General features: G+C 42.4%; 2 protein-coding genes and 1 long non-coding RNA gene across 5 annotated transcripts in view; 1 reads left to right on the top strand and 2 right to left on the bottom strand.

The window, feature by feature from the left end:
* The window catches only part of LOC146347111 (zinc finger BED domain-containing protein 5-like), a 19,143-nt gene extending 4,042 nt beyond the window's left edge, over positions 1–15,101 (bottom strand). The window contains exon 1 of the mRNA XM_084849869.1: positions 14,774–15,101. The gene's annotated coding sequence lies outside the window, so the exon portion shown is untranslated. The remainder of the gene's footprint in view (positions 1–14,773) is intronic.
* Positions 14,963–24,308, top strand: LOC146347110 (uncharacterized). Of its 3 annotated transcripts, none has more exons than XM_084849872.1 (7): positions 14,963–15,210; positions 16,454–16,596; positions 17,531–17,617; positions 19,097–19,187; positions 20,935–21,103; positions 22,691–22,788; positions 24,049–24,308. In XM_084849872.1, the coding sequence occupies exons 1-7, from the start codon at positions 15,145–15,147 to the stop codon at positions 24,202–24,204; spliced, it is 810 nt and encodes a 269-aa protein (XP_084705998.1). In that variant the 5' UTR covers positions 14,963–15,144; the 3' UTR covers positions 24,205–24,308. The 3 variants fall into 3 exon arrangements, with proteins under 3 accessions (XP_084705998.1, XP_084705997.1, XP_084705999.1); XM_084849871.1 differs by having other exon boundaries at positions 14,963–15,220; XM_084849873.1 differs by lacking the exon at positions 16,454–16,596.
* On the bottom strand, positions 18,472–25,329 carry LOC146347109 (uncharacterized). Its single transcript, XR_014790155.1, has 2 exons — positions 25,117–25,329; positions 18,472–18,703 (listed from the first exon to the last, which is right to left on the bottom strand). It is a non-coding gene; the product is annotated as an uncharacterized LOC146347109 (long non-coding RNA).
* Positions 25,330–25,397: the final 68 nt, after the last annotated feature.

Genomic DNA, 25,397 nt, shown 5'->3' with positions numbered 1-25,397 from the left:
TTCCTTCTCCCTCTTCAAAATTTCATTGCAGGCAAGCTCCCAACAGTGGGCATGTAAGAGCAGAAAAGAAAAGTAGGGGGAGAGAGGTTTTTTGCACCTCAAAAAAACCCTACACCAGAGATTAGGGATAGTGACCTCCTAATGGTCACCTTAAACACCTTCTGATTAGGATCACTAGTCCCCTGGGTGACTTCACAGTTGTTACTTTTTGTTTTAGACTTTGAGAAAAAGAAACTTTACACATGGCTAGTGCAAAAGCCACTGGACCTAACTGTCTGAAATTTGGTAGGTTCAGTCAGCTCCATAGGGGCTGCTAGGTCCCCAAATTCCATGAATTTATGTGGAAGCACAAAAAAATTATAGCTCTTTACTTTGACAGATTTTCTTGGAAAAAGCAAAGTTTACCCATGGCTAGCACAAAAGCCACTAGACCTAACTGTCTGAACTTTGGCCGGCTCAATCATCTCTATAGGGGCTTGCAGGTCCCCAAATTCCATGCACATATGTGGAAGCACACTCCAGCAAAGGAGATCGTTACCTTGTCATGGTGCTGGAGCTTGAGCACCTCAATGACATCATGAACTAAACCGTGAAGGGACACCCAAGACGGGAAGGTCATGGCAGAGAGGTCAGACTAAATACGATCCCTGGGGAAGGAAACGCCAACCCACCCCAGTATTCTTGCCATGAAAACTAAATGGATCAGTACAACCAGAGATATGTCGGTATACCATCAGAAGATGGGACTCCCAGGTTGGAAGATGGTCAAAATGCTACTGGGGAGGAACAGAGGATAAGTTCAACTAGCCCCAGATGTGATGACGCAGCTAGCTCACAGCCGAAAGGACGGCTAGCAGCCGATGGTGCTGGTGGTGAACGACGAATCCGATGTTCTAAAGATCAATACACCATAGGAACCTGGAATGTAAGATCTATGAGCCAGGGCAAATTGGATGTGATTACTGGGGAGATGTCAAGACTAAATAGAGACATTTTGGGTGTCAGTGAACTGAAATGGACTGGAATGGGCCACTTCACATCAAATGACCACCAGATCTACTACTGTGGACAAGAGGACCACAGAAGAAATGGAGTAGCCTTCATAATTAATAATAAAGTGGCTAAAGCAGTGCTTGGATACAATCCAAAAAATGACAGAATTATCTCAATTCGAATTCAGGGTAAGCTATTTAACATCACAGTGATCCAGATATATGCCCCAACCACAGATTCTGAAGAAGCAGAAGTAGATCAGTCCTATGAGAATCTGCAGCACCTACTGGATAGTATGCCAAAAAAAAAGATGTTATTTTCATTACAGGAGACTGGAATGCTAAGGCGGGTAGTCAAACGACACCTGGAATTACAGGCAAGCATGCTCTGGGAGAACAAAATGAAGCAGGACATAGGCTGATAGAATTTTGCCAAGACAACTCACTGTGCATAACAAACACTCTCTTCCAACAACATAAGAGATGACTTTATACATGGACTTCACCAGACGGTCGACACCGAAATCAGATTGACTACATCCTTTGTAGCCAAAGGTGGCAGACATCTATGCAGTTGGTAAAAACAAGACCTGGAGCTGATTGTAGTTCAGATCATTAACTTCTTATTGCACAATTTAGAATCAGATTAAAGAGAATAGGGAAGTCCCACAGATATGAGCTCACTAATATTCCTAATGAATATGCAGTGGAGGTGAAGAATAGATTTAAGGGACTAGATTTAGTAGATAGGGTCCAGGAAGAACTATGGACAGAAGTTCGCAACATTGTTCAGGAGGCGGCAACAAAAAACGTCCCAAAGAAAAAGAAAACCAAGAAGGCAAGATGGCTGTCTGCTGAGACACTGGAAGCAGCCCAAGAAAGAAGGAAAGCAAAAGGCAACAGTGATAGGGGGAGATATGCCCAATTAAATGCAAAATTCCAGAGGTTAGCCAGAAGAGATCAGGAATTATTTTTAAACAAGCAATGCACGGAAGCGGAAGAAGATAATAGAATAGGAAGGACAAGAGACCTCTTCCAGGAAATTAGAATCATCGGAGGAAAATTCCAGGCAAAAATGGGTATGATCAAAAACAAAGATGGCAAGGACCTAACAGAAGCAGAAGAAATCAAGAAAAGGTGGCAAGAATATATGGAAGATCTGTATAGGAAGGATAATAATATCGGGGATAGATTTGACGGTGTGGTCAGTGAGTTAGAGCCAGACATCCTGAAGAGTGAGGTTGAATGGGCCTTAAGAAGTATTGCTAATAACAAGGCAGCAGGAGATGATGGTATCCCAGCTGAACTGTTTCAAATCTTGCAAGATGATGCTGTCAAGGTGATGCATGCCATATGCCAGCAAATTTGGAAAACAATGGCCAACAGATTGGAAAAAATCAACTTAAATCCCCATACCAAAAAAGGGAAGCACCAAAGAATGTTCAAACTATCGAACAGTGGCACTTATTTCACATGCCAGTAAGGTAATGCTCAAGATCTTGCAAGGTAGACTCCAGCAATTCATGGAACGAGAATTGCCAGATGTACAAGCTGGGTTTCGAAAAGGCAGAGGAACTAGAGACCAAATTGCCAATATCCGCTGGATAATGGAGAAAGCCAGAGAGTTTCAGAAAAACATGTATTTCTGTTTTATTGACTATTCTAAAGCCTTTGACTGTGTGCATCATAACAAATTGTGGCAAGTTCTGGGTGGTATGGGGATACCAAGTAATCTTGTCTGCCTCCTGAGAAATCTGTATAACGACCAAGTAGCAACGGTAAGAACAGACCACGGAACAACGGACTGGTTTAAGATTGGGAAAGGAGTACGGCAGGGTTGTATACTCTCACCCTACCTATTCAACTTGTACGCAGAACACATCATGCGACATGCTGGGCTTGATGAAGCCAACGCTGGAGTTAAAATCACTGGAAGAAACATTAACAATCTCAGATATGCAGATGATACCACTTTGATGGCTGAAAGCAAGGAGGAGCTGAGGAACCTGATGACGAAGGTGAAAGAAGAAAGTGCAAAAGCTGGATTGCAGTTAAACCTCAAAAAATCCAAGATTATGGCAACCAGCTTGATTGATAACTGGCAAATAAAGGGAGAAAATGTGGAGGCAGTGACAGACTTTGTCTTTCTAGGTGCAAAGATTACTGCAGACGCTGACTGCAGCCAGGAAATCAGAAGACGTTTACTTCTTGGGAGGAGAGCAATGACAAATCTTGATAAAATAGTGAAGAGCACAGACATCACACTGACAACAAAGGTCTGCATAGTTAAAGCAATGGTATTCCCTGTAGTAACCTATAGCTGCGAGAGCTGGACCATAAGGAAGGCTGAGCGAAGGAAGATAGATGCTTTTGAACTGTGGTGCTGGAGGAAAATTCTGGGAGTGCCTTGGACTGCAAGAAAATCAAACCAGTCCATACTCCAGAAAATAAAGCCAGACTGCTCACTTGAGGGAATGATATTAAAGGCAAAACTGAAGTAATTTGGCCACATCATGAGAAGACAGGATATCCTGGAGAAGATGCTGATGCTAGGGAAAGTGGAAGGCAAAAGGAAGAAGGGCCGACCAAGGGCAAGATGGATGGATGATATTCCGGAGGTGGCGGACTTGACCTTGGGGGAGCTGGGGGTGGTGATGGCCGACAGGAAGCTCTGGCGTGGGCTGGTTCATGAAGTCACGAAGAGTTGGAAGCGACTGACCGAATAAACAACAACGTGGAAGCACAAAAAAAATATAGCTCTTTGCTTTGACAGATTTTCTTGAAGATAGCAAACTTTACCTGTGACTAGCACAAAAATCACTGGACATAACTGCCTGAAATTGGGCAGGTTCCATCAGCTCCATGTGGGCTCCCAGGTTTCCAAATTCCATACACTTATGTGGATGAACAAAGAAATTATAGCTGTTTGCTTTGACACATTTTCTTGGAAAAAGCAAATTTTACCTGTGGCTAGCACAAAAGCCACTATGCCTAACTGTCTGAAATTTGTGGGGCCAGTCATTTCTGTGGGGGCTGGCAGGTCCCCAAATTCCATGCATGTATGTGGAAGCAGAAAAAAAATACAGCTCTTTGCTTTGACAGATTTTCTTGAAAATAGCAAATTTTACCTGTGACTAGCACAAAAGCCACTGGACCTAACCAACTGAAATTTGGCACGTTCAATCAGTTCCATGGAGGCTACTAAACCTCTAAACTTCATGTATTTATCATACAAATTAAAAAAGTTATGGCCATTTTTGTTTTCCAATGCAAGTCAATGGGAAGATGTTTTAAAAAATGGCAATTAGGACAGCTCAAAGATCCGGGGCCCGTGTCCAGGTGAGCCTTCCCCTAACAATGCCCCTGGTGAGGAGAGTCCCAGTTTTACCTAATCTCAGTTAATGCTGGTACAGTGGAATATTTAGCCACAGTTAAGGGAAACAGAAGATTTTCTCTGAAGTTGGAAGGCCTGCTCCTAGCCATGGCTAAGTCATGAACATTATATTTGCATTGGTTTTTGAAGGGTTCTAAAAGCTTCTGAGAACTTCCTTTTCAAAGCATTTGTAAACTTCCTCTCCCAGTGAGGAACTTTTTCAATGTTGGTAGCAATAATATCAATGCAATATTTTTTGGACTGCGGTTTATGGTGACCTTGAAACTACATGTTGAAAGGTTGTACTGAAACTCAAAATATTCCTGCACAAACCTCCTGAAAGATTAAGGGTTGTATCCAAAGCTAGCCCTAGATACAATCCATTGGATACAGCCTAAAGGATTCTGAAAAAATAAACCTAGCTCACTGGAATAATAATCATATCAATTGTGAACCGCCCACAGAGCTTCAGCTATTGGGCGGTATAGAAATGAAATAAATAAATAAATAAATATCAAATTACTTTTATCCCCGCCATTCCTACACCTCAGTTTAATTCAGCATGAACTGCAGGTGTTTCCCAGTTGTTGGACTGTTGTTGTTCAGTCGTTAAGTCGTGTCCGACTCTTCATGACCCCATGCACCATAGCACACCAGGCCTTCCTGTCCTCTGCTCTCTCCCGGAGTGTGCTCAAGTTCATATTCATTGCATCCGTGATGCTATCTAGCCATCTCATCCTCTGCCGTCCCCTTCTCCTTTTGCCTTCAATCCTTCCCGCATCAGAGCCTTTTCCAGTGACTTTTCTCTTCGCATTAGGTGGCCAAAATAGTTGAGCTTCAGCTTCAGTATCTGTCCTTCCAATGAGCACTCAGGGTTGATTTCCTTTCGGATTGACTGATTTGACCTCCTTGTAGTCCAGGGGACTCATAAGAGTCTTCTCCAGCACACAGTTCGAAAGCATCAATTCTTTGGCGCTCAGCCTTCCTTATAGTCCAGCTCTCACAGCCATATGTTACTACTGGGAAAACCATAGCTTTGATTATGCGGATCTTTGTCGGCAAGGTGATGTCTCTGCTTCTTACTATGCTGTCTAGGTTTGCCATAGCTTTCCTCCCAAAGAGCAAGCGTCTTTTAATTTCATGGCTACAGTCACCATCTGTGATGATCTTGGAGCCCAAGAAAATAAAATCTGTCACTGCTTTCATTTCTTCCCCTTCTATATGCCAGGAAGTGATGGGGCCAGATGCCATGATCTTCGTTTTTTTAATGTTGAGTTTCAAACCAGCTTTTGCACTCTCCTCTTTCACCCTCAACAACAGGCTCTTTAGATCCTCTTGCTTTCTGCCATTAGGGTGGTATCGTCTGTGTATCTGAGGTTGTTGATAATTCTCCCGGCAATCTTAATTCCGACCTGTGATTCATCCAACCTGGCGTTTCTCATGATGTACTCTGCATATAAGTTAAATAAGCAGGGCGACAATATGCAGTCTTGTCGTACTCCTTTCCCAATTTTGAACTAATCGGTTGTTCCATGTCTGGTTCTTACTGTTGCTTCTTGACCCTCGTACAGGTTTCTCAGGAGACAGGTAAGGTGGTCTGGTACTCCCATCTCTTTAAGAATTTGCCACAGTTTGTTGTGATCCACACAATCAAAGGCTTTAGCGTAGTCGATGAAGCAGAAATAGACGTTTTTCTGGAATTCTCTTGCTTTCTCCATGATCCAGCGAATGTTGGCGACTTGATCTCTAGTTCCTCTGCCTCTTTGAAACCCTGCTTGTACTTCCAGTAGTTCTCGGTTCACATACTGCTGAAGCCTAGCTTGTAGGATTTTGAGCATAACCTTGCTGGCATGTGAAATGAGCGCATTTGGACTGTGCCCTAATCTATTTTTCATAATCTCTAAGTCAGTCTTTCATAACCACAGACTTTCATAACCTGACTTCTAAGTGCGGTGCACATGTTCCTTATTTAAAGCTGTGAACTAAAAACAGCTTCAGCTTGATTAAACTGAAGTTGAGGGCTAGCATCATAGAGCACTTGCTGAGGCCAAATCCCAGCAGGGGACTGAACCACTGATCTCTTCCCCACTGTTGCTGCTTGTCCATCTGCGCTCCACTCCTGCACAGCTGGCGTGTGCTGTGCAATTGCCCCACCTCATTTACATGTCATCTGGAGGGTTCAGATGACTTCATCTTCTATTTTTAACACTCCCATGTTTTCCCACCACTTCTTCTGTCTTTTTTCTTACCACAGAAAATCTGTGCTATCTGTAATAGCAGTGACAAGAGCAAGGAGAAGGGACAGCAGCCTCCCTTTCTCCCTCTCTGCAGTGGTGTAAATGGGGCCCAGAGACAGAGGACTAGGACAAGGGCAATGATGATAGTGGCAAGGAGGTGCTTGCTCCTGGAGCGGGGTGGCTCTAACAGAATCTTCTTGCTTAAGGGCCCTCCAAAAATCTGGAGCTGACACTGCTGAAATCCACTTGATCATCAAGTGTGTCTTTATATTTTAAGGCTCATGTAGAGTCTTTAAAAGCTCTGCAGTTTCTACCACCTGGAGAATGAATGTACATTATGGGGGTGGGGGGGTGGGTTGCATTCTAATTTAAATAGAAATATCTTGAAAGGACAAACTTCTCTGCTTCCAAAGAACTGAAACCATAACTGACATACATCTAATTTTAACTGACATGATAGTCACAGTCATTTCCTGTGCTACACTAGGCTGCTGCACCAAACAAATCAATGCCAGTGTTTTCTGCGCCATCTGGAGTACATTACAGTCAACTCAGCCATCCAAAAACATAAATTAATCCCAGGGTCATAGAAAGGTAAAGCAACTGTGAGCTGAAATCACTGTGATGATCCTCAGGCAATGATTCACATCTTTCACAGTAATTGTTGAAGTGGAAAAATACCACTTGCATTGTTAGCATGGGAATGTGTTGCGGAGGTGCTGAGAGGAGAGTCACGTAGGATGTAGTGATTGAATTAGTTCTAGAGGACAGTGGCTAGCAATTAACTTACTGCGCATGCATCAGAATGCCTAGCGGGGCCCTTGTCTCTGAAAAACAGAAAACTTCCTCTGAAGGAAGTTTGTAGCCCCTAGACTCAGCGCTGCATCAAATACTGTCCAAAGCTTATGCCATGTGCCTTGTTCACTTGTTTGTATAAATACCAAAGTCACCAATTGTTCTGGGTTCAGTCCAGAGGGGCCACACTGGCAACTCTTGATTGCTCCACACCTTGGTGTTCTGGTAATAAACATCTGCTCAAACAAAAGTTGGTGTCTGTTCGAGCCCAGAACAGCCAAGCCCAGCAGAAGGGTAAAATTCTGCAACATTGTACACTGTTCAAAATGTTTAAGCTGACTTGCAGCTGAAATATGTTTTAAACTGGTGGGTGGTGTTATTTCTTTCTTACTGATGTGTTTTTATCTGATATGTCTTATTCGATGTGTTTTTATGTTGAGTTTTAATGTTTTAATTATAACTTTATTATTTTATCTGTATGTTATTGTTAGCTGCCTTGAGCACTATTTTGAATGGAAAGATTGGATATACAGTCAGGGCCAGAAATATTGGAACAAGGATAACTGTTTTGGCAGTTGGCCTCTGTACACCACCACATTGAAGTTGAAAGGAAACACACCCAGATGGGAGCGAAGTCAGGACTTTCAGCTGTAATTCAAGGGATTTGGCAAAAGTGGGGCGCTAACCATTCAGGATGTACAGCATACCCCCCCCCCCCATCGTTGGTGGCTCATAAGTAATGGAACAGGCCAACATCACTTCAAACTTAAGGATCGCCTTTAATACTTGGACGAAAATCCTTTGCAGTCAATGACTGCCTGAAGTCTGGAACCCATGGACATGACCAAATGCTGCGTTTCCTCCCTCGAGATGCTTTGCCAGGCCTTTACTGCAGCTGCCTTCAGCTGCTGCTTGTTTGTGGGTCTTTCTGCCTTCAGTCTTGTCTTCAGGAAGTGAAAAGCATGCTCTATTGGGTGGAGATCAGGTGACTGACTTGGCCATTGCAGAACATCCCACTTCTTTGCCTTGAGAAACTCTGAGGTAGCTTTTGCTGTATGTTTTGGGTCATTATCCATCTGCAATATGAAGCGGCGTCCTATCAGTTTGGCAGCATTTGGCAGAATCTAAGCAGAAAGTATAGCCCTATGCACTTCAGAACTCATCCTGCTGCTTTTATCAGCAGTCAGGTCATCAATAAACACCAGTGACCTGATTCCATTGGCAGCCATACATGCCCATGCCATAACACTGCCTCCACCATGTTTGACAGATGATGTGGTATGCTTTGGATCAGGAGCTGTTCCTTTCCTTCTCCATACTTTTCTCTTCCCATCATTCTGGTACAAGTTAATCTTGGTTTCATCAGTCCAAAGAATCTTATTCTAGAACTGGTCAGGCTTTTTTAGGTGTTTGCTGGCAAAGGCTAATCTGGCCTGTCTGTTCTTGAGCGTTACCAGTGGTTTGCACCTTGTTGTGAAGCCTCTGTATTTACATTCATAAAGCCGTCTCTTGACTGTAGATGTTGACAATGACTTGCCTACCTCCTCAAGAGCGTTCTTGACCTGGCTAGATGTTGTGAAAGGGTTCCTCTTCACCCTGAGCAGAATTCTGCGGTCATCCACTTTAGTTGTCTTCCGTGGTCTGCCAGGCCTTTTGCTGTTGCTGAGCTTGCCAGTTAATTCCTTCTTTTTCAGGATGTTCCAAACTGTTGTGTTGGCCACTCCCACTGTTTTTGCTATCTCTCTGATGGGTTTATGTTGTTTCCTCAGCCTAATGATGGCCTCCTTCACTCGCATGGACACCTCTTTGGGCCTCATGTTGGGAGTTCCAGGGAACAGCTACCAAATGCAAATGTAACACTCAGAACCACCTCCAGGCCTTTTGTCTGCTTGATTGGTCATGAGGTACCCAGGAAACAGGCCACACCTGGCCATGCAGCTGCTTGTCAGCCATTCGTTCCATTACTTATGAGCCACCAATGATGGGGGTGCATGTATGCCACTGGCTGTCCTTCCTGAATGGTTAGTGTCCCACTTTTGTCAAACCCCTTGAATTACAGCTCAAAGTCCTGACTTCGCTCCCATCTTTCAACTTCAATGTGGTGGTGTACAGACGCCAACTGCCAAAACAGTTATCCTCGTTCCAATATTTCTGGCCCTGACTGTACATCTAATATGTAAATAAATACGCAAGCAGAACCCAGAATCAGGGAAGTAATCTAATCAGAGTAATAATTGCTAACAGGAGCCAAGGTCAAAGTAGCCAAGATTTCAGCTGTATAGACCAACCTTCCCCAACCTGGTGCCCTTCAGAGATGTTGGATGACCATGCTGGCTGGGGATGATGGGAGTTGTAGTTAAACACATCTGGAGGGTATCAGGGTGGAGAAGGCTGGTGTAGAGAGTACAAACATAGCAGCAACCCATATAGGGAGAACCTGAGCAAAGCCAGAGCGATTGCTTCCACACTAGCCCTTTTCTCTGGAATTGACTTCCTTTGTTCACTATTTTTTTTTTAATGAATACTTGCTGTCAGCCCATTGTGTTGTTCTGTGCTTTTCCAGATCTGATGGCTGCTTCAGCACTGCTGAGCCATTGCTTTTCCACAACAATCTTGAAGTGGAATTAAAATGGTGGTTCCTCACAAGCACTTAATATAGTGCAATATCATCCTGCAAACCCCTTGTCCATGGCCAAGAAGATCCTCAGATAACTTTTATGCACAAGTAAGCCCCGTTAAGTAAAGGTTCCCAACAATGGTAATTAAGGCTGGAATCTTATACACACTTACCTGGGAGTAAGCCTTATTCAACTCAGTGGGGCTTACTTCAGAGCAGACTTGCATAGAATTGCAGTGTACAAGTTCCCACCTTGTTCAGCCTGTTTATTGCTTCTGGGGCCCCATCTACACAAGCCTTTTATTCCAGGGTGGCTGCGAGTCAAGGTCCTTCAGGACATATGACACAATTGCCACTTCGCAGCCATTCATGGTTTTCTCCGGGAAAATGAGGATTTCCAAAGAGGCATTTTGCTGCGATGTTTTTAGTTTGCTGCGGGTTTCCCATAGTTGTGAGCTGTTTTGTCACTTCCCCAAACCAACTTTGCATTTTGTGGTGGGTGTGTTGTAGGCGTGCATAGTGCTTGCGTCACTCTGTGACTCCTCTTTACTCCCCGTCCCTTTGCAGCTGCTCAGTTACAGAGGCACAGAGAGTTGTCATTTATTTAATCACAGTACTGCACATTTTTGCAGTTTCGTATCTTCACAATGGTTGCTTTTGGACTCAGTGCCCAAGGGCCGAGGGGTCTTGGGGGTGGACTAACTTTGCTCCAGCCACCATTTCAGAGCGATGAGTAGGCATGTACCTCTCACGCCTTGGGTGAGTGCAAACCATTGTGAGAGTCTCAGGCTGGGGAACTGCCAAACAGCTGGCGTGAAAATGAAGGAGCACAGATCACCCACATTTTACCTAACGAGGGACGGACAGACACAACAGAAACCCTAAAATACAAAACAGCCACTGAGGTGTTGCACCCCCATGCTCATGGGCCTGCACAGCTGCGCATTAAAATATAATGGCAAAAAAGAGGGCACAGCAGAGTCTGTTGAGGAAGCCCACAGTAAATCGTGAGTTTATCGCAGCAGAAGCTAATTCGAAGCAGCAATGCTGCACAGTTGTGATGGAGTGAAGGGTGAAAGCGGTGCCATGTAGATGGGGCCCTGGTGAGGATGAGTGGGGGGTGGGGGTGTTAGTGACGAATAGCCCTTTAGTTGCTCCTTGAATAGCCTCTCTTTTTTGCCTCCTGTTGTCTTGTGGTGATGATGCTAAGTAATTGTTGGTTTCTTTGCATGACTTCGTTTCTTTTCACTTTTTGAATAGTGAAATGGCCCCACTCTAGGACCTAAGTAGATTTATGAACCACCAGAAAGCTTCTCATGAGGTTATTTATGTACTTAAAAGATTTCTATCCTAGCTTTCCACCAATGCTCTCTAAGGCCCCATCTATATGGCACCGCTTTGACCCCCCACCCTGTCGCAACTGCGCAGCAATGTGGCTTCAAATCAGCAAGCTCTGTGATAACACTTGCGATGTACTGCATGCTTCCCTAGCAGACTTGCTGTCCCCTTTTTTTTTTGCTGTTATACTGAAATGTGCAGCTGTGCAGTCCCATGAGTCTGGGGGTGCGACACTTCAGTGGCTGTTTTATATTTGAGGGGCTCTGCTGTGTCTTTCCGTCCCTTTTTAGGTAAAAAATGGGTGTTTTGTGCTCCTTCATTTCCACACCATCAGTTTGTCAGTTCCCCAGCCTGAGACTGTCGTGATGGTTTGCACTCACAAGCGTGAGCACTGCGTGCCTAGCTATCGCTCCAAAATGGTGGCCGGAGCAATGTTAGTCCTCCCTCAAGACACCCCCCCCCCCGCCCTTGGGTACTTAGTCCAAAAGCAACCGTTGCGAAGATATGAAGCTGCAAAAATGTGCGAAAGTGTGATTAAAACGCCCCTCTGTGCCTCTGTAACTGCACAGCTGCGAAGGGATGGGGGGAATAAAGGGGTGTCACAGAGTGACACAGGAAGTATGCACACCTACAACACGCCCACTGCAAAATATGAAGTCGGTTTGGGGAAGAGACAGACAGCTCACAAGCATGGGGAAACCTGTAGCAAACGAAAAACATCACAGCAAAATGACTTCTTGGAACTCCACATTTTCCAGGCGAAAACCACAGATGGCTGCGAAGTTGCGACTGTGGCATCTATCATGAGGGACCTTGGCTCACACCCGCCCCAGAGTAAAAGCCAGGTGTAGATGGGGCCTAAGGTGGCTTACATACAAAAATTAATACAATGCAAGAATACAATACAAATAAAAGAGACTTAAATAAGCAGCAGAAACAGCATATGATATGTTATGACAAATGACTAAACAATTTTTTTATAATTTTGCCAAACATTGGGAGAATAGGACAAGTTGCCTGTGTCCTAAAGGATACTAAAGAGGGCACTAGGAGAATAAGTTGGAGGAGAGTATTTGATAGTTGAGATCCCATGACAAACACAGGGTCTTTTAGGCAAAAATCAGCACTTAGTATTGCATCTAGAAACAAACTGGAATGCAACACTGCACTGGTCTTTCAACACTGGCAAAATACTATCAACATTTTGGATCTCAGCTAAGCTGGCTGCCCTGTTCTGAACCTGTTGAAGTTTCCAGACATTTTTCATAGAGAGTCCTATTTATAACACACATATAAAATTGGATGTTACTGTGGATAATGGGGCACAAAACTGCCCTATAGGGCAGGCCAGTCTGCAACATTTCTCCAACATTTTTTAATTTATTGCTTTTTAAATGTATTTCATTTTTCCTGCCTTTTATGTCTTCATCACGGATGTCCAAATCACCATGAGCACTGTCTTCAACAAATCAGAATAGCCCTCTCCAACCTAGCGTCCTCCAGATGTTTTTGACTACAACTCCCAGCATGCCTATTGGCCATGCTGGCTGGGACTGATGGGAGTTGAAGTCCAAAACATCTGGAGGGTACCAGATTGGAGAAGGCTGTTCTAGAGCGTGTTCTGATCTGTTTCAATTTCATTGTGGTTTTCTATGCAACGTTGTCAATTAATAAAGAGCATATGAGCTGAGCATATGAGACCAAAGTGAGGCACGTATCAGTTTCCTGTAACCTTTGCAGCTCATATGTAAATTAAGAACAACTTTGCTAAATCTATGTTGCTAAGGGTACAATCCAGCTAGCTGGGAAACGCTGGGAGTTGTAGGACTGTTTTCTGTCTACACACGCATAGGATTGTGCCTCAAATAGCTAAAGTCTTGAAAAGTCTGCATTGCTAGGCGTTAGATCAGAGATATCCAGTTTCTTGGGTTTTACAGTAATCTGACTATTGTGAGGTTAAATTTATTTATTATGGGCTAGACCAAGATTCCAGGGGTAGACTTTTCTTTCTGTTGTTATTCCAGCAAAAAATCAGACTGTTTTGTTAGCCTGCAAAAAAGTGAGTAGTAGTTTTATTTACATAAGGCCATACAAAATGCTTAGCAACCTCTTTTAATTAGTTCCTTTTGAGAGCAATTTTATTCATTAATTTATATACCACTTTTTAAGAAAAAGTTCTGAGTGGTTTACATACTGAAAAAGTAGCTTGCAAACAAGTTTCAATAAGGTTGTTTACAGTCTCAGCAGGGGCAGGCGTTCACATGTTGATCTTCCACCCTAAAGCAAGGGAACAGCCTTCTTCACTTTATGTCTGGTTGCCTATGTAGGTTTAGATGTCTTGGAGAGCAACCCCTTCCTAGAAGCACCTGTCTGCTCACCCCCACCCTGCCTCAGACCAAATTTGGGTAGGGAACAGATGATGTCCAGGAAAGGAGAGCAAGACCGCTTCTGCTGACCTATTCTTCTTCCTTTAGACAACTGACTTGATGGCAGTTGAAATTCTCCTTGAAGGGGGCTTGACATCCTCCTTCACAGATGTCAGCGATAGTTTTTAAGATAAGCAGGAGATGCACAAGCATAAGATACTTAAATCTGCTATTCAGGCTTAAAGAATGGCAATATGGAATTAACTTCACCTCCCCCCTTGGATTTTAGTATTTTGGCATATTTAATTCTATAAATGTTTATGTATATGTGGATAATGCTCCCACAAAGATAGCTATGCTGGTCTAAGGGGGAAAAACCTCCAAGACCCATTGTTGAGGTATACCTTTATTAGGACTAACCAATATGCCACCAAAATATGCAAGCTTTAAAGATCTCCAAAACTCTTCACCAGGTTAGCTGGTACAAAAAACAGGGGATGGCAGGAAAGATAGTAAAGTCTCACAATTTGGCCAGGTGTTGTGGCCATGAGGCCTGCAGTTTTAGACCCAGTCTCAACACTGAGATTTGCAGACTGAATAAACTAGCCATTGGTACATGTTTCAGGTATCAGACTACAACCAATGACTCATTCATTCAGGCTGTAAATCTCCATTCTGAGACCCGTCTAAACCTGCAGACCTCATAGCCACATCTGGCCAAATTTTGGGGCTTTACTATTTCTTCCTCCATCCCCTCCTTCTTGTACCGCCCATGGGAACTCTCATATGAACTCAACCGTCTTTGAACGCAAAGAACATTCATTCTGAATGCACCTAACCCTTTGTTACGACTCTCCACCAGCGTGCGTGCGTGCGTGCGCCGGTGGGTAGGGGAATAAAGGAGTCATAGTTAATCCAGTCTCCCGTCACCATGGGAACTCAGAAGCGGAAGTTCTGAAGGGGACCTGCATCTAGAGTCGCGTAGTAATGACGTCACGGAATTCTTCCCATAATCATAAAACGAAGGTAGCAAATTGTTTTCCTTTCTGCCCTACCTTTTGTGCATTATGGGTGTGGAGACCGCCCGTGAAGTTCCGGAACTTTAAAATATTTCTTCGGGCACATCAGAGGGGGGTTAATACGTGCTACGAATCTTTCGCTGCTGCCGCCATTAAACCTTCCTTCCCCTAGGGCAGACATCAGGCTAGACCGAGCAGGCACTGAAATAGACAGCCCGCGTACGGGGCCTTTTTTGTTGTTGTTCGTGGTGAACTCGTCTCAGAAACTCGGGCTTGTGGTTTTGAGCCGTTGAACCTGAAAGCCGAGAAAACGGGCGAGTCGCGGGTCACCTGTCAGGCTCCGCCCCTCCGCCCCATTGGGTGTGTCGTCCTTTGAGGGCGGGGGGAGCCGCTGAACCTGCCCCCGGATGTTTGGTTTCTACTCGGTGTGGGGTTATAGAAGGGAAGCGGATGGCGTTGCCCTCAGTTCACAGGTGCCTCCAAGTGAGTGGCGAGAGGCGGCTTATTTGGGCCCTGGCGGAGCTTCAAGCGTCTCTTGTCCGTCTATACAGATAGACACTTCCTGCTCACCTCAAGACAGTGGCACTTAAAGCAGCCTTCACAAACCAGGTGCCCTCCAGATGCGTTGGACTACAACTCCCAGCTGGCTGGGGGATGTCGGGAGTTGTAGTCCAAGACATCTGAAGGGCACCAGGTTCGGGAGGGCTGCCCTAGAGTGTCCCTCATCATTGCTTGGTGCCTCCCAGAGTCTCAGGAATGCCAGCGCCCCTCATTTCCTCCTACCCAGAGCTGAGGTTGCCACTTCTACAATTTAGAACTGACATTAACCTGTCTGTGCACTGAGATCATCTATAGAAGGCCTCGTCTGACCAGTGTCCCCTCCAAGTGGCTGGAGATGGAAGCCTCTTAGAATGCCCTGAAGAGGCTGTATTTGGTTTTGGTCCCAGGCAGAGACCTTCTTTATTTTCCCAGGCAGTTAATTTTTAAAAATGATTTAAATGAGGCTTGTATTTGCTGTTTTATCAGGTTTTATTGTTTTTTAATTGCTTTTATTGTCATGTTTATGATCGTAAGCTATCCTGGGTACTTTGTGGTTGAAGGTGCAATATATAAATTCCTTAAAGAAAATGTATGTTTCAGTTTATTTTTTCCCCTAGCTCATAAAATCTTGGATGTGTATGACTGCAATGTAGCTGTTAAAAGGAAATAGGCTCTGTAAAGGAAAAAATGTGGTAACCTTAGGGGAAAAGGCACATGGTCATTGCTCATTTATGCATACTAACATAGTTTGTGTATATATTTAAATCTCCCCATTTGCCCAAAAGAGAAGTGGAGTGAAGAAAGCAAAGTTAAAGCAATTCTAAGTCCTCGTAAATGTTATATCCAATGCAAGGTAGTCTAGAAAACATTTTAAAATTATACCATTAATCCCTGCTATTGCAGGATAAGGTAATGGGGTCTGTCTGTCTAGGGAGCTTTTTTTTTTTTGCAGGGTGTGTATGATCTGGATGGATCTTCCACAGACCATGGTCAAGTTAAACATAGCCCTATACTTCACCCCATAATATTGCCTGCCTGTTGGATAATTTGTTCAATTATAATGGATAAAGTCATTTTTTGCCAGTTTGTTTCACACAGTGAGAGTTATTAGACTGCATTAGGTGACTAACCTGCATCTGTTCCTAAATTTAGAAAAAAAAATATCTCACTTTTCAGCTCAGTCAAGAAAACCAGCTGCTGCTTAAAAAGCTGAGGCATGTACGCCTAAAAAACAAGCAGTTGCAATATGACTTGGGACAGTTACAAGAAGAACTGCATGAGCAAAAGAAGTTAATGCCTGCCTGTGTCACAAAGAGAGAGTAAGAATGGATATATGCTGCTTAGGTGTCCTAGAGACTCCACCTAGAGGTCGGCTTGTTTACAGAACTGTTATTGTGTATGCTGTTTTACAGCTAACCCAGCTAAGCGGTACTGGGTTTGAACTGACTTGGAACTATCGACAAATCAATGTACATCAGCTTAAATAGCAGGCCAATCCACACAGTCCTTGTCCCTCACGTTATTTTAGGATTTGAAAAGTGTACGAAACAGTATAATAAGGCAACACCAAGATAATATGTCTTGAAATTGTTTAGAAGATATTTATAGTTGTAAACAGGACATGGTACAGCACTTGCCAGACTAGTTTAGCATGCTGTAATCAGCTGTTTCGCTGGAGTGTGTTAACATAACTATTTCTGTAAAGGGCTTTATGGGTAGTTGGGCTGCAGGGCTATGCTTATATGGGAAGTGAGCACTCTTGACATGCTGGACAATCCTATGCATGTTTACTCAGAAATAAGTTCCATTGTGTTCAGTAGGGCTTACTCCCAGGGAAATGTGTTTAGGATTGCATCCTTAAATGCCCTAATATCTTAAGTGTCAGGTTTGAAGTTACAGTGTAGTTTGCATTCACTTGGAATCATTGGCAGAACCCTCATGATGTTACATAATCTGATTCAATGCACAAAGCATTTAAATTGGACCTTAGGGAGACTATATATACTACCATTTATGATGGGGGAAAAGTCACCATATGGTGACTTTCCTTATCTTCCCATTGTGACGCTTACAAATATTTTTCTGTATGAATGATTTATACTTAATTTTGTCCTGAAGAAGGATAACAAATGAACCTTAGTTTCCTTTCTCAAATTTCATTGGATTATTGTGGATGATTAGACAAAATATACCATTATATTAGTCAAATTTGGTCATACCAAGGAGATTTTAAGTCATATTTGTTTAATTTAGTGTGCCGGTTCAAACAGAAAACCATTTATACCATAGAGGTGATGGGATTCACCACAAGGAAAATGAAGTAGTAAAGGAAAATGCTAGGTAAGCTTTGCAAGAATAGTTGAATATATATGTTCATTACATTCTGATCCTATGCATATTTACTCAGTCTAAATGTGTTCTGTGAGGAATGTTCCCTCGTACGTGTGCATGGTATCGCAGCCTAAGATATCAAAAGCAATCACTTTTCATGTTTCAAAATGCAAGTCTAGCTTTTTCTGTTTTGATGTTGTTGACAGTGAATTTATCCAATATCTGCTTGACTCTTATGTTTCCTCATAATTAGCATTTGGTAAAGTAGATGAACTAATCTTGCTTTCATTAGCTAGGCCATTCTATAAATATGAGTCACAAAGTCTTGTGTTAACATTGCCTTTTTTCTAGGGGTGCTTCCAGATAAGGCTTTTATTGAGGCTCTGCCTCATTCATGGAATTTTACACGGAGTCCAGATGATGTCATCCTCAGTTCATAACCCTCCCATGTTTTCCCATACTTCTCTTTTCTTATCAGAAAAATATGTTAAGAAGGAAAAGACAGAATAGCTGCTCATTGTCTTCTAAGCGGTAATGTTAGGAACCCTCTGTCTGAAAGCACCCCAGCTCTTATTGGCGAAGGTAGTAGGTTAGAGCGGGGTGGGCAGAAAGTAGATTTCCAGATGTTTTAGACCTCAACTCCCAGGATTCCTGATGACTGACCATGCTGGCAGGCAGTTCTGGGAATTGAAGCCCAAAACATCTGGAGATCTACCTTCTGCCCACCTTTAGGTTAGTGTTCACCTCCTGTTGTTGTCATTGAAGCAACCTTCCTCAGATTTTCCAAGCTAAGCAGGGTGTCCTCCTTTGCTATCTGTGCCTCTTACTTCCCTGTCTCAGCTTGCTTCTTTTTCCTCCATACGCTGGCAGAGTTGTAAGCCTGGGAGTGTTGTAATCTCCAGAGATATCTGAGTCCAGCTCCACCTGGAAGTGTGGCCAGTGCTGGTGTACCAGTGGCAGCTCTGGGCTTACTGGTCCTTCTCTGGCTCTTACTGAGGCCTTTCCCAACTTGTCTGCTGTTTTATCAGCCTCACTTTTGTCATCCTCAGCTCCCCACCTCCATAAATCTCCTTATTCACACACTCTGTAGTTTTCCTAAAAGAAAAACAAAACAAAACACGCTTTACATATAGAGAACAGAGTCCACAAAGTGCTGCTGTTAGACATCTTCTATTCTTTTTCAGTGGGCTTTGAACAAGAACACGTATGGGTGCTTCCTGACAAGGTTTTTTATTGTGCATTTGCCCTGTCTCAAACATGACATTTTGTGGGTGGGTGGTCCAGGTGACATCATGTTCCATTTGTCACTGTCCTGTATCTTTCTACCACTGCCATATTTTTTTCTTACCACAAAAATTCAGTTGAGGGGGAAATGGAATAGCTACGCAGTGCCTTTTGTTAGTGCTAGAAGCTCTGCCTGGAAGCACTCTGAATCTGTATTTGGAAAATGAGTGATTCTTTCTGATTCTTGCATATTTTATTTTTCAGAGTACTCCAGATGTATAGTAATCTGCAGAAAAGGTATAATAAGGAATTAAAAGCAAACCAAGGACAAAGTGAAATGATTGCAACACTTTCTGTAAGATTTGGTCATATAATTTGATGTCAACTCTAAAAAAAAAGAAATAAATATTTTTAAATAGTAGTATGTGTCTTGCATGCTACTTAGCATGTTATTACTGCTAAAGCAATTGCTACATATTGCAAGGCAATCTGGTTTGTCAGCCCTCCTGTGGGCATCTCTACACCAGCCTAAAATCCTGCATTTAAAACAGGGCTTTCTCCTTCCGTTTTAAATGCAGGATCACAACTCCCTTTTTCATCCGCGTCCTTTCCCCCCTCCCCTTTCCCCCCTCCCCTTTCCCCCTCCTTCTCCCCATATCTGAGTATTCCATTATCTTTCAATGAACTCGCTCCTCTTCTTGCCGAACACAACCACAACGGGGTAATTTGCCAGCTTATTATCTGCGATCTATTTAAAAACGCAACAAGGCATTTAGTGCAGGAGATGCCTTGGAGGGTCACAGCGGCATGTAAAGAACCTGCAAACTTCCGTGAAGGAGCAATCTCAATCGCAAGTTAAAAGTTCTGTGTGAAGAAGCCGTGCATTTGTCAGTTGCAATTCCATTATAAGAGGTTATTGTTATATATTACATATCTTTCTTAGTATTATTATTATTAAGGTAAATTGAGAGCGTCCTTAACTATAACATCCATGCATCAAATTTGAACAACAAGGGCATGTAGAGAGGTATTCTCTTTGGCTACCCGTTATTGTGATATTCTCTTCTCCTAGAAGTCTATCAAAGTCTAAGCCTGTATACGTTCTGGAAGAGCTCTAAAGCTTTCTGCTTTGGTTTGGCATTTTAATGGCCAGGATTAATCAGGTGTGGGGTAATTTAACTTTACTTTGAGTATTTTGTTTTTATTATGTGTGTCTTATTGCATTTTTAACTGGTTATCTGACAAGCCCTTGGGAATTGCAGGATATAAATCAAACATCAGTATCTTATGTAGCAGTGGTGATCTACATACAGAAATAGAACTCTGCAAGCAGTTCTTTTTCTGGCTGTATGTTTAAAGTTCTGCCTGGATAAAAGTCCTTGGATCTAAATATGTGCTTGTGGAAAAGTTGTTGCAGTGGTGCATTTCCATGAAAACGTTGAGCGAGCTGTAGCACAGCATGCACAGATTGAAATCTGGCTTTAATGTAAGAATACACTATACATAGTGCCGTATTGCACAAGAGCCTAGCACTCGCGGAACCCAGTATGCTGGATCAGGATTGCAGTATTAGCAAAATGACGTTACACAATGGGAAAAGAGGTCACTGTCCAATGTGCAACATGTCTTCCACTCATGTAAGACAGACTCTGGATCCAACTGGTTGTATTCTATATCGGGAGCTGCTTGCACAGTATGTTGTATGTGCTTCTGCCATACAGATGGTTGTTGCTGTCATCCTCAATGGCACTCCCCATCTGTTTCGCAGTGTGTGGGGGACCGACTGTAGTCACAGTATTCTCCAAAGTGCTTAGCTCAATGGTGCCTTTATTACATTTGCAGAAACTGATTGACTGACAAGATGGATATTATGCAGTATATGACATAGGGCATTTACATTGAGTTAATGACATTTCTCTTTTCCATCCCACTCTTTCATTTCTTGCTTTCGATTAGATTCTGACGCTTTCTGTCTTATTTTTGTTGCTAATGACTGATGCACATAAAGAATAATCCTGAACTGGTGCACAAAGTGTGCTTCCAAGTATGCTTTATATGGTATTCATTTTCTTGCTTATTAAAATTGTTCTATTTTATCATAGGTTAAAATTAATGATCTGGAACGCCAACTTCAGTTAGCATACCAAAAGATAAAAGAGTTGGAAAATAAAAAGATGTCACAAAAGGACAAAATAGTTCCAGCACAGAGAAAAATATCTTCTCACAAATGCATGTGCAAAAAAAGGGGGACCTGTTCCTGCAAATATTTAGGTAATACTATGCTTTGCTCTCTCTCTCTCTCTCTCTCTCTCTCTCTCTTTTTTTGACACACTGGCTCTTGTGCATATGTGCTCTCTCCTCTCATACCCTCATCTTTGCTCAAGGGGAGAAGAGTGGAAGCTTCTGATCAGGTTTGCAATAAACTAGTCTGTTTTGCCAGAGTATGGGAAATTTTGGTTTATGCAAACCATAGTTACTTAACAAATCAGGCTACTGCAACAGGATCAAACTCTGGCTTGACAACTTAAGTATGGTTTCCACGAACCAGAGTTTCCTGTATTTGGATGAAATGAGAAACTAGTTCAGAACCTTCTGATCTCCTCCATACATATATGGAGCAGGGAAAGAGAGGAGCGAGCCTGAGGGTGGCACCTACTTATTCTCATAAGAATCCATGGTTTGCTGTTGCATCTGAATTAGGTTATTATGTTCCAGAATTTTATGCCACTGTTTTGGATTTGTAAAAGATGTAAAAATGTTTTTATCTAAACTTGCAACACCATTTAAGGACACTTGATATAGATGTCAAGACACAACCATGTCGTAGGCAAGGAAGCTATTCATTAAGTGGACCACAATTGCATTTTATAATACCACAATTAAAGTGACATGAAAGATTACTGTTTAAACTACTGTGAAGGAGAGCAGTGTGGTATAGTGGCTAACATCTGATTAAGATCAGGAGGAGACAGAGCCAAACCCTCACTTTGCTCTGAGGCTTGTTGGGTGACGTTGGGCCTGTGCTATCCTTCAGCCTAACGTATCTCATGGGGTTGCGGTAAGAATAAAAAGGAGATGAGGAGGATATCTGTGTATGCTGCTCTGAGTTCCTTGGAGGAAGTACTCGATATGAATAAATAAATGTAACAATACTGTGCGTACTATCTAGCCATTCCATGTAAATTCTACTCAGTTCTGTATGCAGGATGGGTCCAGCGGAAGTGCTGTCACTTTGTGGAGCCACTCTTCTCTCCCCCAGCTCTCCCTCTGCAAGGAATTTCTTGCTACCATATTGTATCCCTGCTACTCTTTTGGCTCCATGGTTTATATAAACCTACTTTAGCTGATGTAGATAGTGGTTTGTACTAGAGCAGCTAAAGCATGAGTAGCTAAAGATATGTGCAGGTCAGGTTCTTGCAAATCATTGTGCTTGGGTCAAAACTACATTCCAGCTTTATATGCTGTAAAACTTTCTTCCTCAATATCTACTTTTTACTCCAAAACCTCATGCATTGTGCCAGTGTTTGCAGCTGTTAGGTGTTATGCTGCCTATCCTCAGTTCCACTTCCCCTACCAGTTACGTGATCCTTAAAACCAATCCTAAAAAGTGCTTTAACTCTTCAGCAGATCATAGACTCAGACTGTAAGCTGACAGTAAAGTCATAATTGAAACAATATCTACAATATACATGCAAGTTTCCAGCTAGCAGGACTAACAATGCTTTCTCAAAACAAGATTTTATAAGCAAAAATAAATTTTGCTTTAAGATATAATAATCTCTTAAAAAGTATAAATATGTAACGTGATTTTATATTTTACTCAGTTCTTGATTTTAAATATTTTTAATTGTATCATAGACCAATTGCTTTTTGAGATTCAACGTCTGAAGATGGAAAATGAAACACTATCCAAAGAAAGAAGAATGTTGAGAAATGAGCTTGCTGTGTTAGACAAGGTAATTTATTTTTAGGTTAAGGTGATGTAGAGAGGGATCCCGGTACCACATGGAAAACGTTTGCTGTGGGAGGAAAAATACTCTTGCATCCAGTTCAGAACTGACAGTGCTGGCCATCTGTTTGGCAGCTGGAAGATTCTGCATGTTTAGCAGCAGGCATACAGCCTTCTGTTGTATTCACAGTTCTATGGATTGAGTTAGTAATTTGCAAACTTCAGTCTAGTTTGTAATATAGATTGAAATTAGACTGTAGATCAGAATATGTAACTGGGGAATCAAAAAGCTGAAAACATGTGTTACACATTTGGAACCCCACAACCATTTTTCTCCAACAGTATTATGTATATCTTTACTCAGGGGCAGGAGACTGCATTTCAAATATACATCTTGGCTTGGGCAATCTGTATTTTATCCCATGTGCATATGTTTATATGTAGAAAGGAAATTTGTTTTGTCTCAAGCTTTTACATTCCTTGGATTAAATTTGGACAAGAAGTATGGGTAGTTGGAAGTCATTCCTTTGCCTGATCTTTTTCAGTGTACATACTGTTTATAGAAATTACGGTATGAGAGCCAGTGTGGTATAGTGGTGAGAGTGTTGGACTAGGAGCTGGGAGATCCGGATTTTAGTCCCCACTTGGCCATGGCAGCTCAGTGGGTGACTTTGGGCAGTCACAGACTTTCAGCCCACCCTACCTCACAGGGTTGTTGTTGTGAGGATAAAATGGAGAGGAGGAGGATAATGTAAGCTGCCTTCGTTTCCTTGAAAGAGGAAACAAGACAGGATATAAATGCAATAAATGCAATGAATGAATGAATACATACAAGAAAAGAATTTCTGTAATTAAGCCTTCAATGTCACACTCTAAATTTGGCCAGAACAGGAGTCTTCTCAATAAATTGCTCTAGAAATAGGATTTGGCACTGATGCTTTTCTGCTCTTCAAAAACAAACAAAAAATCTATTGCAAGTGACAAAAGCTGCCAGTAGTGAGAAGGTCTTGGATCTATTAGAAGTTAAATGAAATAATATTGGATCTTGGATCTATTAGAAGTTAAATGAAATAATATTGGATCCAAATTAAAGCCCCTCCCTCCCATTTACAAATCTTGTTTGAGTTATATTTAAACGTTTGGTTTTTTAGAGATGTTTTGTTATATGTATTTCAGTGGTGAGCCCAAGAAAGGACAAACTTTGGGGGTAGTGTTTAATTGGGAAGTACAATTTAACTAAAAGACTGTATGGTATTTACTTTTTCAGGATTTTTTTGATGAAATAGAAGATTTAAAATATGCTCTTCAAGAAGCCATAAAATTGAATTCTCAGTATGAAAAGTGTATGAAACAACTAAGTTCAACTTATGGAGTCACATTTGCACAAATGTTGACATCTGGTGATCATCGTGGAGCTTCATAGAAATAAAATGCTTAACCAAACTGTTGATAGGGCATTCTGTAAAATTGCTATCAGGATAACATTCTGTGTTTTGCAATAAAATCATGACTTTGACCAATTTTTAATATTTTGCAAGATTTGTAGTGTCTTTATTCCATTATATGAATGAGCCTGGATGAGCCTTGGGCTTGTGCTGAACATGCATAGGATTACGCCCTAAGAGAAATTGACTATGAAGGCAATAGAATCCAGTTTTTCCAGGACTAGTGGTATGAAGCCCTACAGAAAAGGAAATCCTTTTGATTTATCAGAGTCATTGCAAGCAGAAGGCAGAGCTTATAGATGGGGTTTCCCACTGAAAATAATCACCCACAACAATTCAAACCACATCATGACCTCCCATTGTGATACAAAGAGTTTTAATGCTCCTTGAGCTGAAAGTAAGTGGAAATTATGAAGAGTCAGAGGAAACTCTGAATGAAGATGATAAGGGGAATAACACAAGATGGATGACAGTATGCAAGAGGGAAATCAACAAAGCCAGGTGATGGCTCCACTGCAAAAGGACATATATAATTGTGCTTATTTACACTCCATACAATGGGTGTTACAGTGGATATAAGTTGCCTTATCACTTGTCATAGTATATTTTCATAATATATTTTTAAGGCATGATTCATGCTAAGCTGTTCAATGCTGGACCAAGTTATTTCAGAATCACTGGGTGGGGGGCAGTGGTAATGTTTTAAGTTTCAGCTTAAGCTATGTTTTAAGTTTCAGCTTCAGATATGCATGTTTGCACAACATTAAAACGGTGTAAACATGCATAGGATTGCACCCTTAATAGTTCTATTTTATGAGGCCTTGTTTATTTCCACACCAGCAAAATTCCCTATCTGGAAACTACTTTATTAAATTAACCAAAATAAATACCTAGTGTGCTGACTGGGGCTGATGGGAGCTGTAGTACAGTGCAGCTGGAGGGCACCAGGTTGGGGATGACTGGTCTCACACACCCCGTTGAACCGCCCCTCCGGCAGATCCCTGGCGCAGCATACGTAGGTATGTTTGGAGGAGCCTGGGATCCCCCCGTCACGCCACCCTCAAAGCCTAGCTCCGCAGCGCCCGTTCCCCGTCTCAACCTGTGACGACAGCTGCCAACGAACCCACCCCTCTGCCTCCAAGAGCCACGCGGCGCCCAATCAAACCGCAGC

The sequence above is a fragment of the Heloderma suspectum genome, chromosome 4, assembly GCF_057233095.1.
Source record: "Heloderma suspectum isolate Gila_16-S chromosome 4, 16-S_ref, whole genome shotgun sequence".
NCBI classification, from domain to species: Eukaryota; Metazoa; Chordata; class Lepidosauria; order Squamata; family Helodermatidae; genus Heloderma; species Heloderma suspectum.
Note: the sequence above shows the minus strand (reverse complement) of the source record. Positions and strands in the feature narration are given on the sequence as shown.

What these genes read in the sequence shown, in the direction of transcription:
- LOC146347110 (XM_084849872.1), top strand. Translation starts at nt 15,145, where the DNA reads ATGTTTGGTTTCTACTCGGTGTGGGGTTATAGAAGGGAAGCGGATGGC. An exon ending in GCGTTGCCCTCAGTTCACAG is followed by an intron (nt 15,211 to 16,453) that starts GTGCCTCCAAGT and finishes CTCACTTTTCAG; the next exon opens with CTCAGTCAAGAAAACCAGCT. An exon ending in AAATGATTGCAACACTTTCT is followed by an intron (nt 19,188 to 20,934) that starts GTAAGATTTGGT and finishes ATTTTATCATAG; the next exon opens with GTTAAAATTAATGATCTGGA.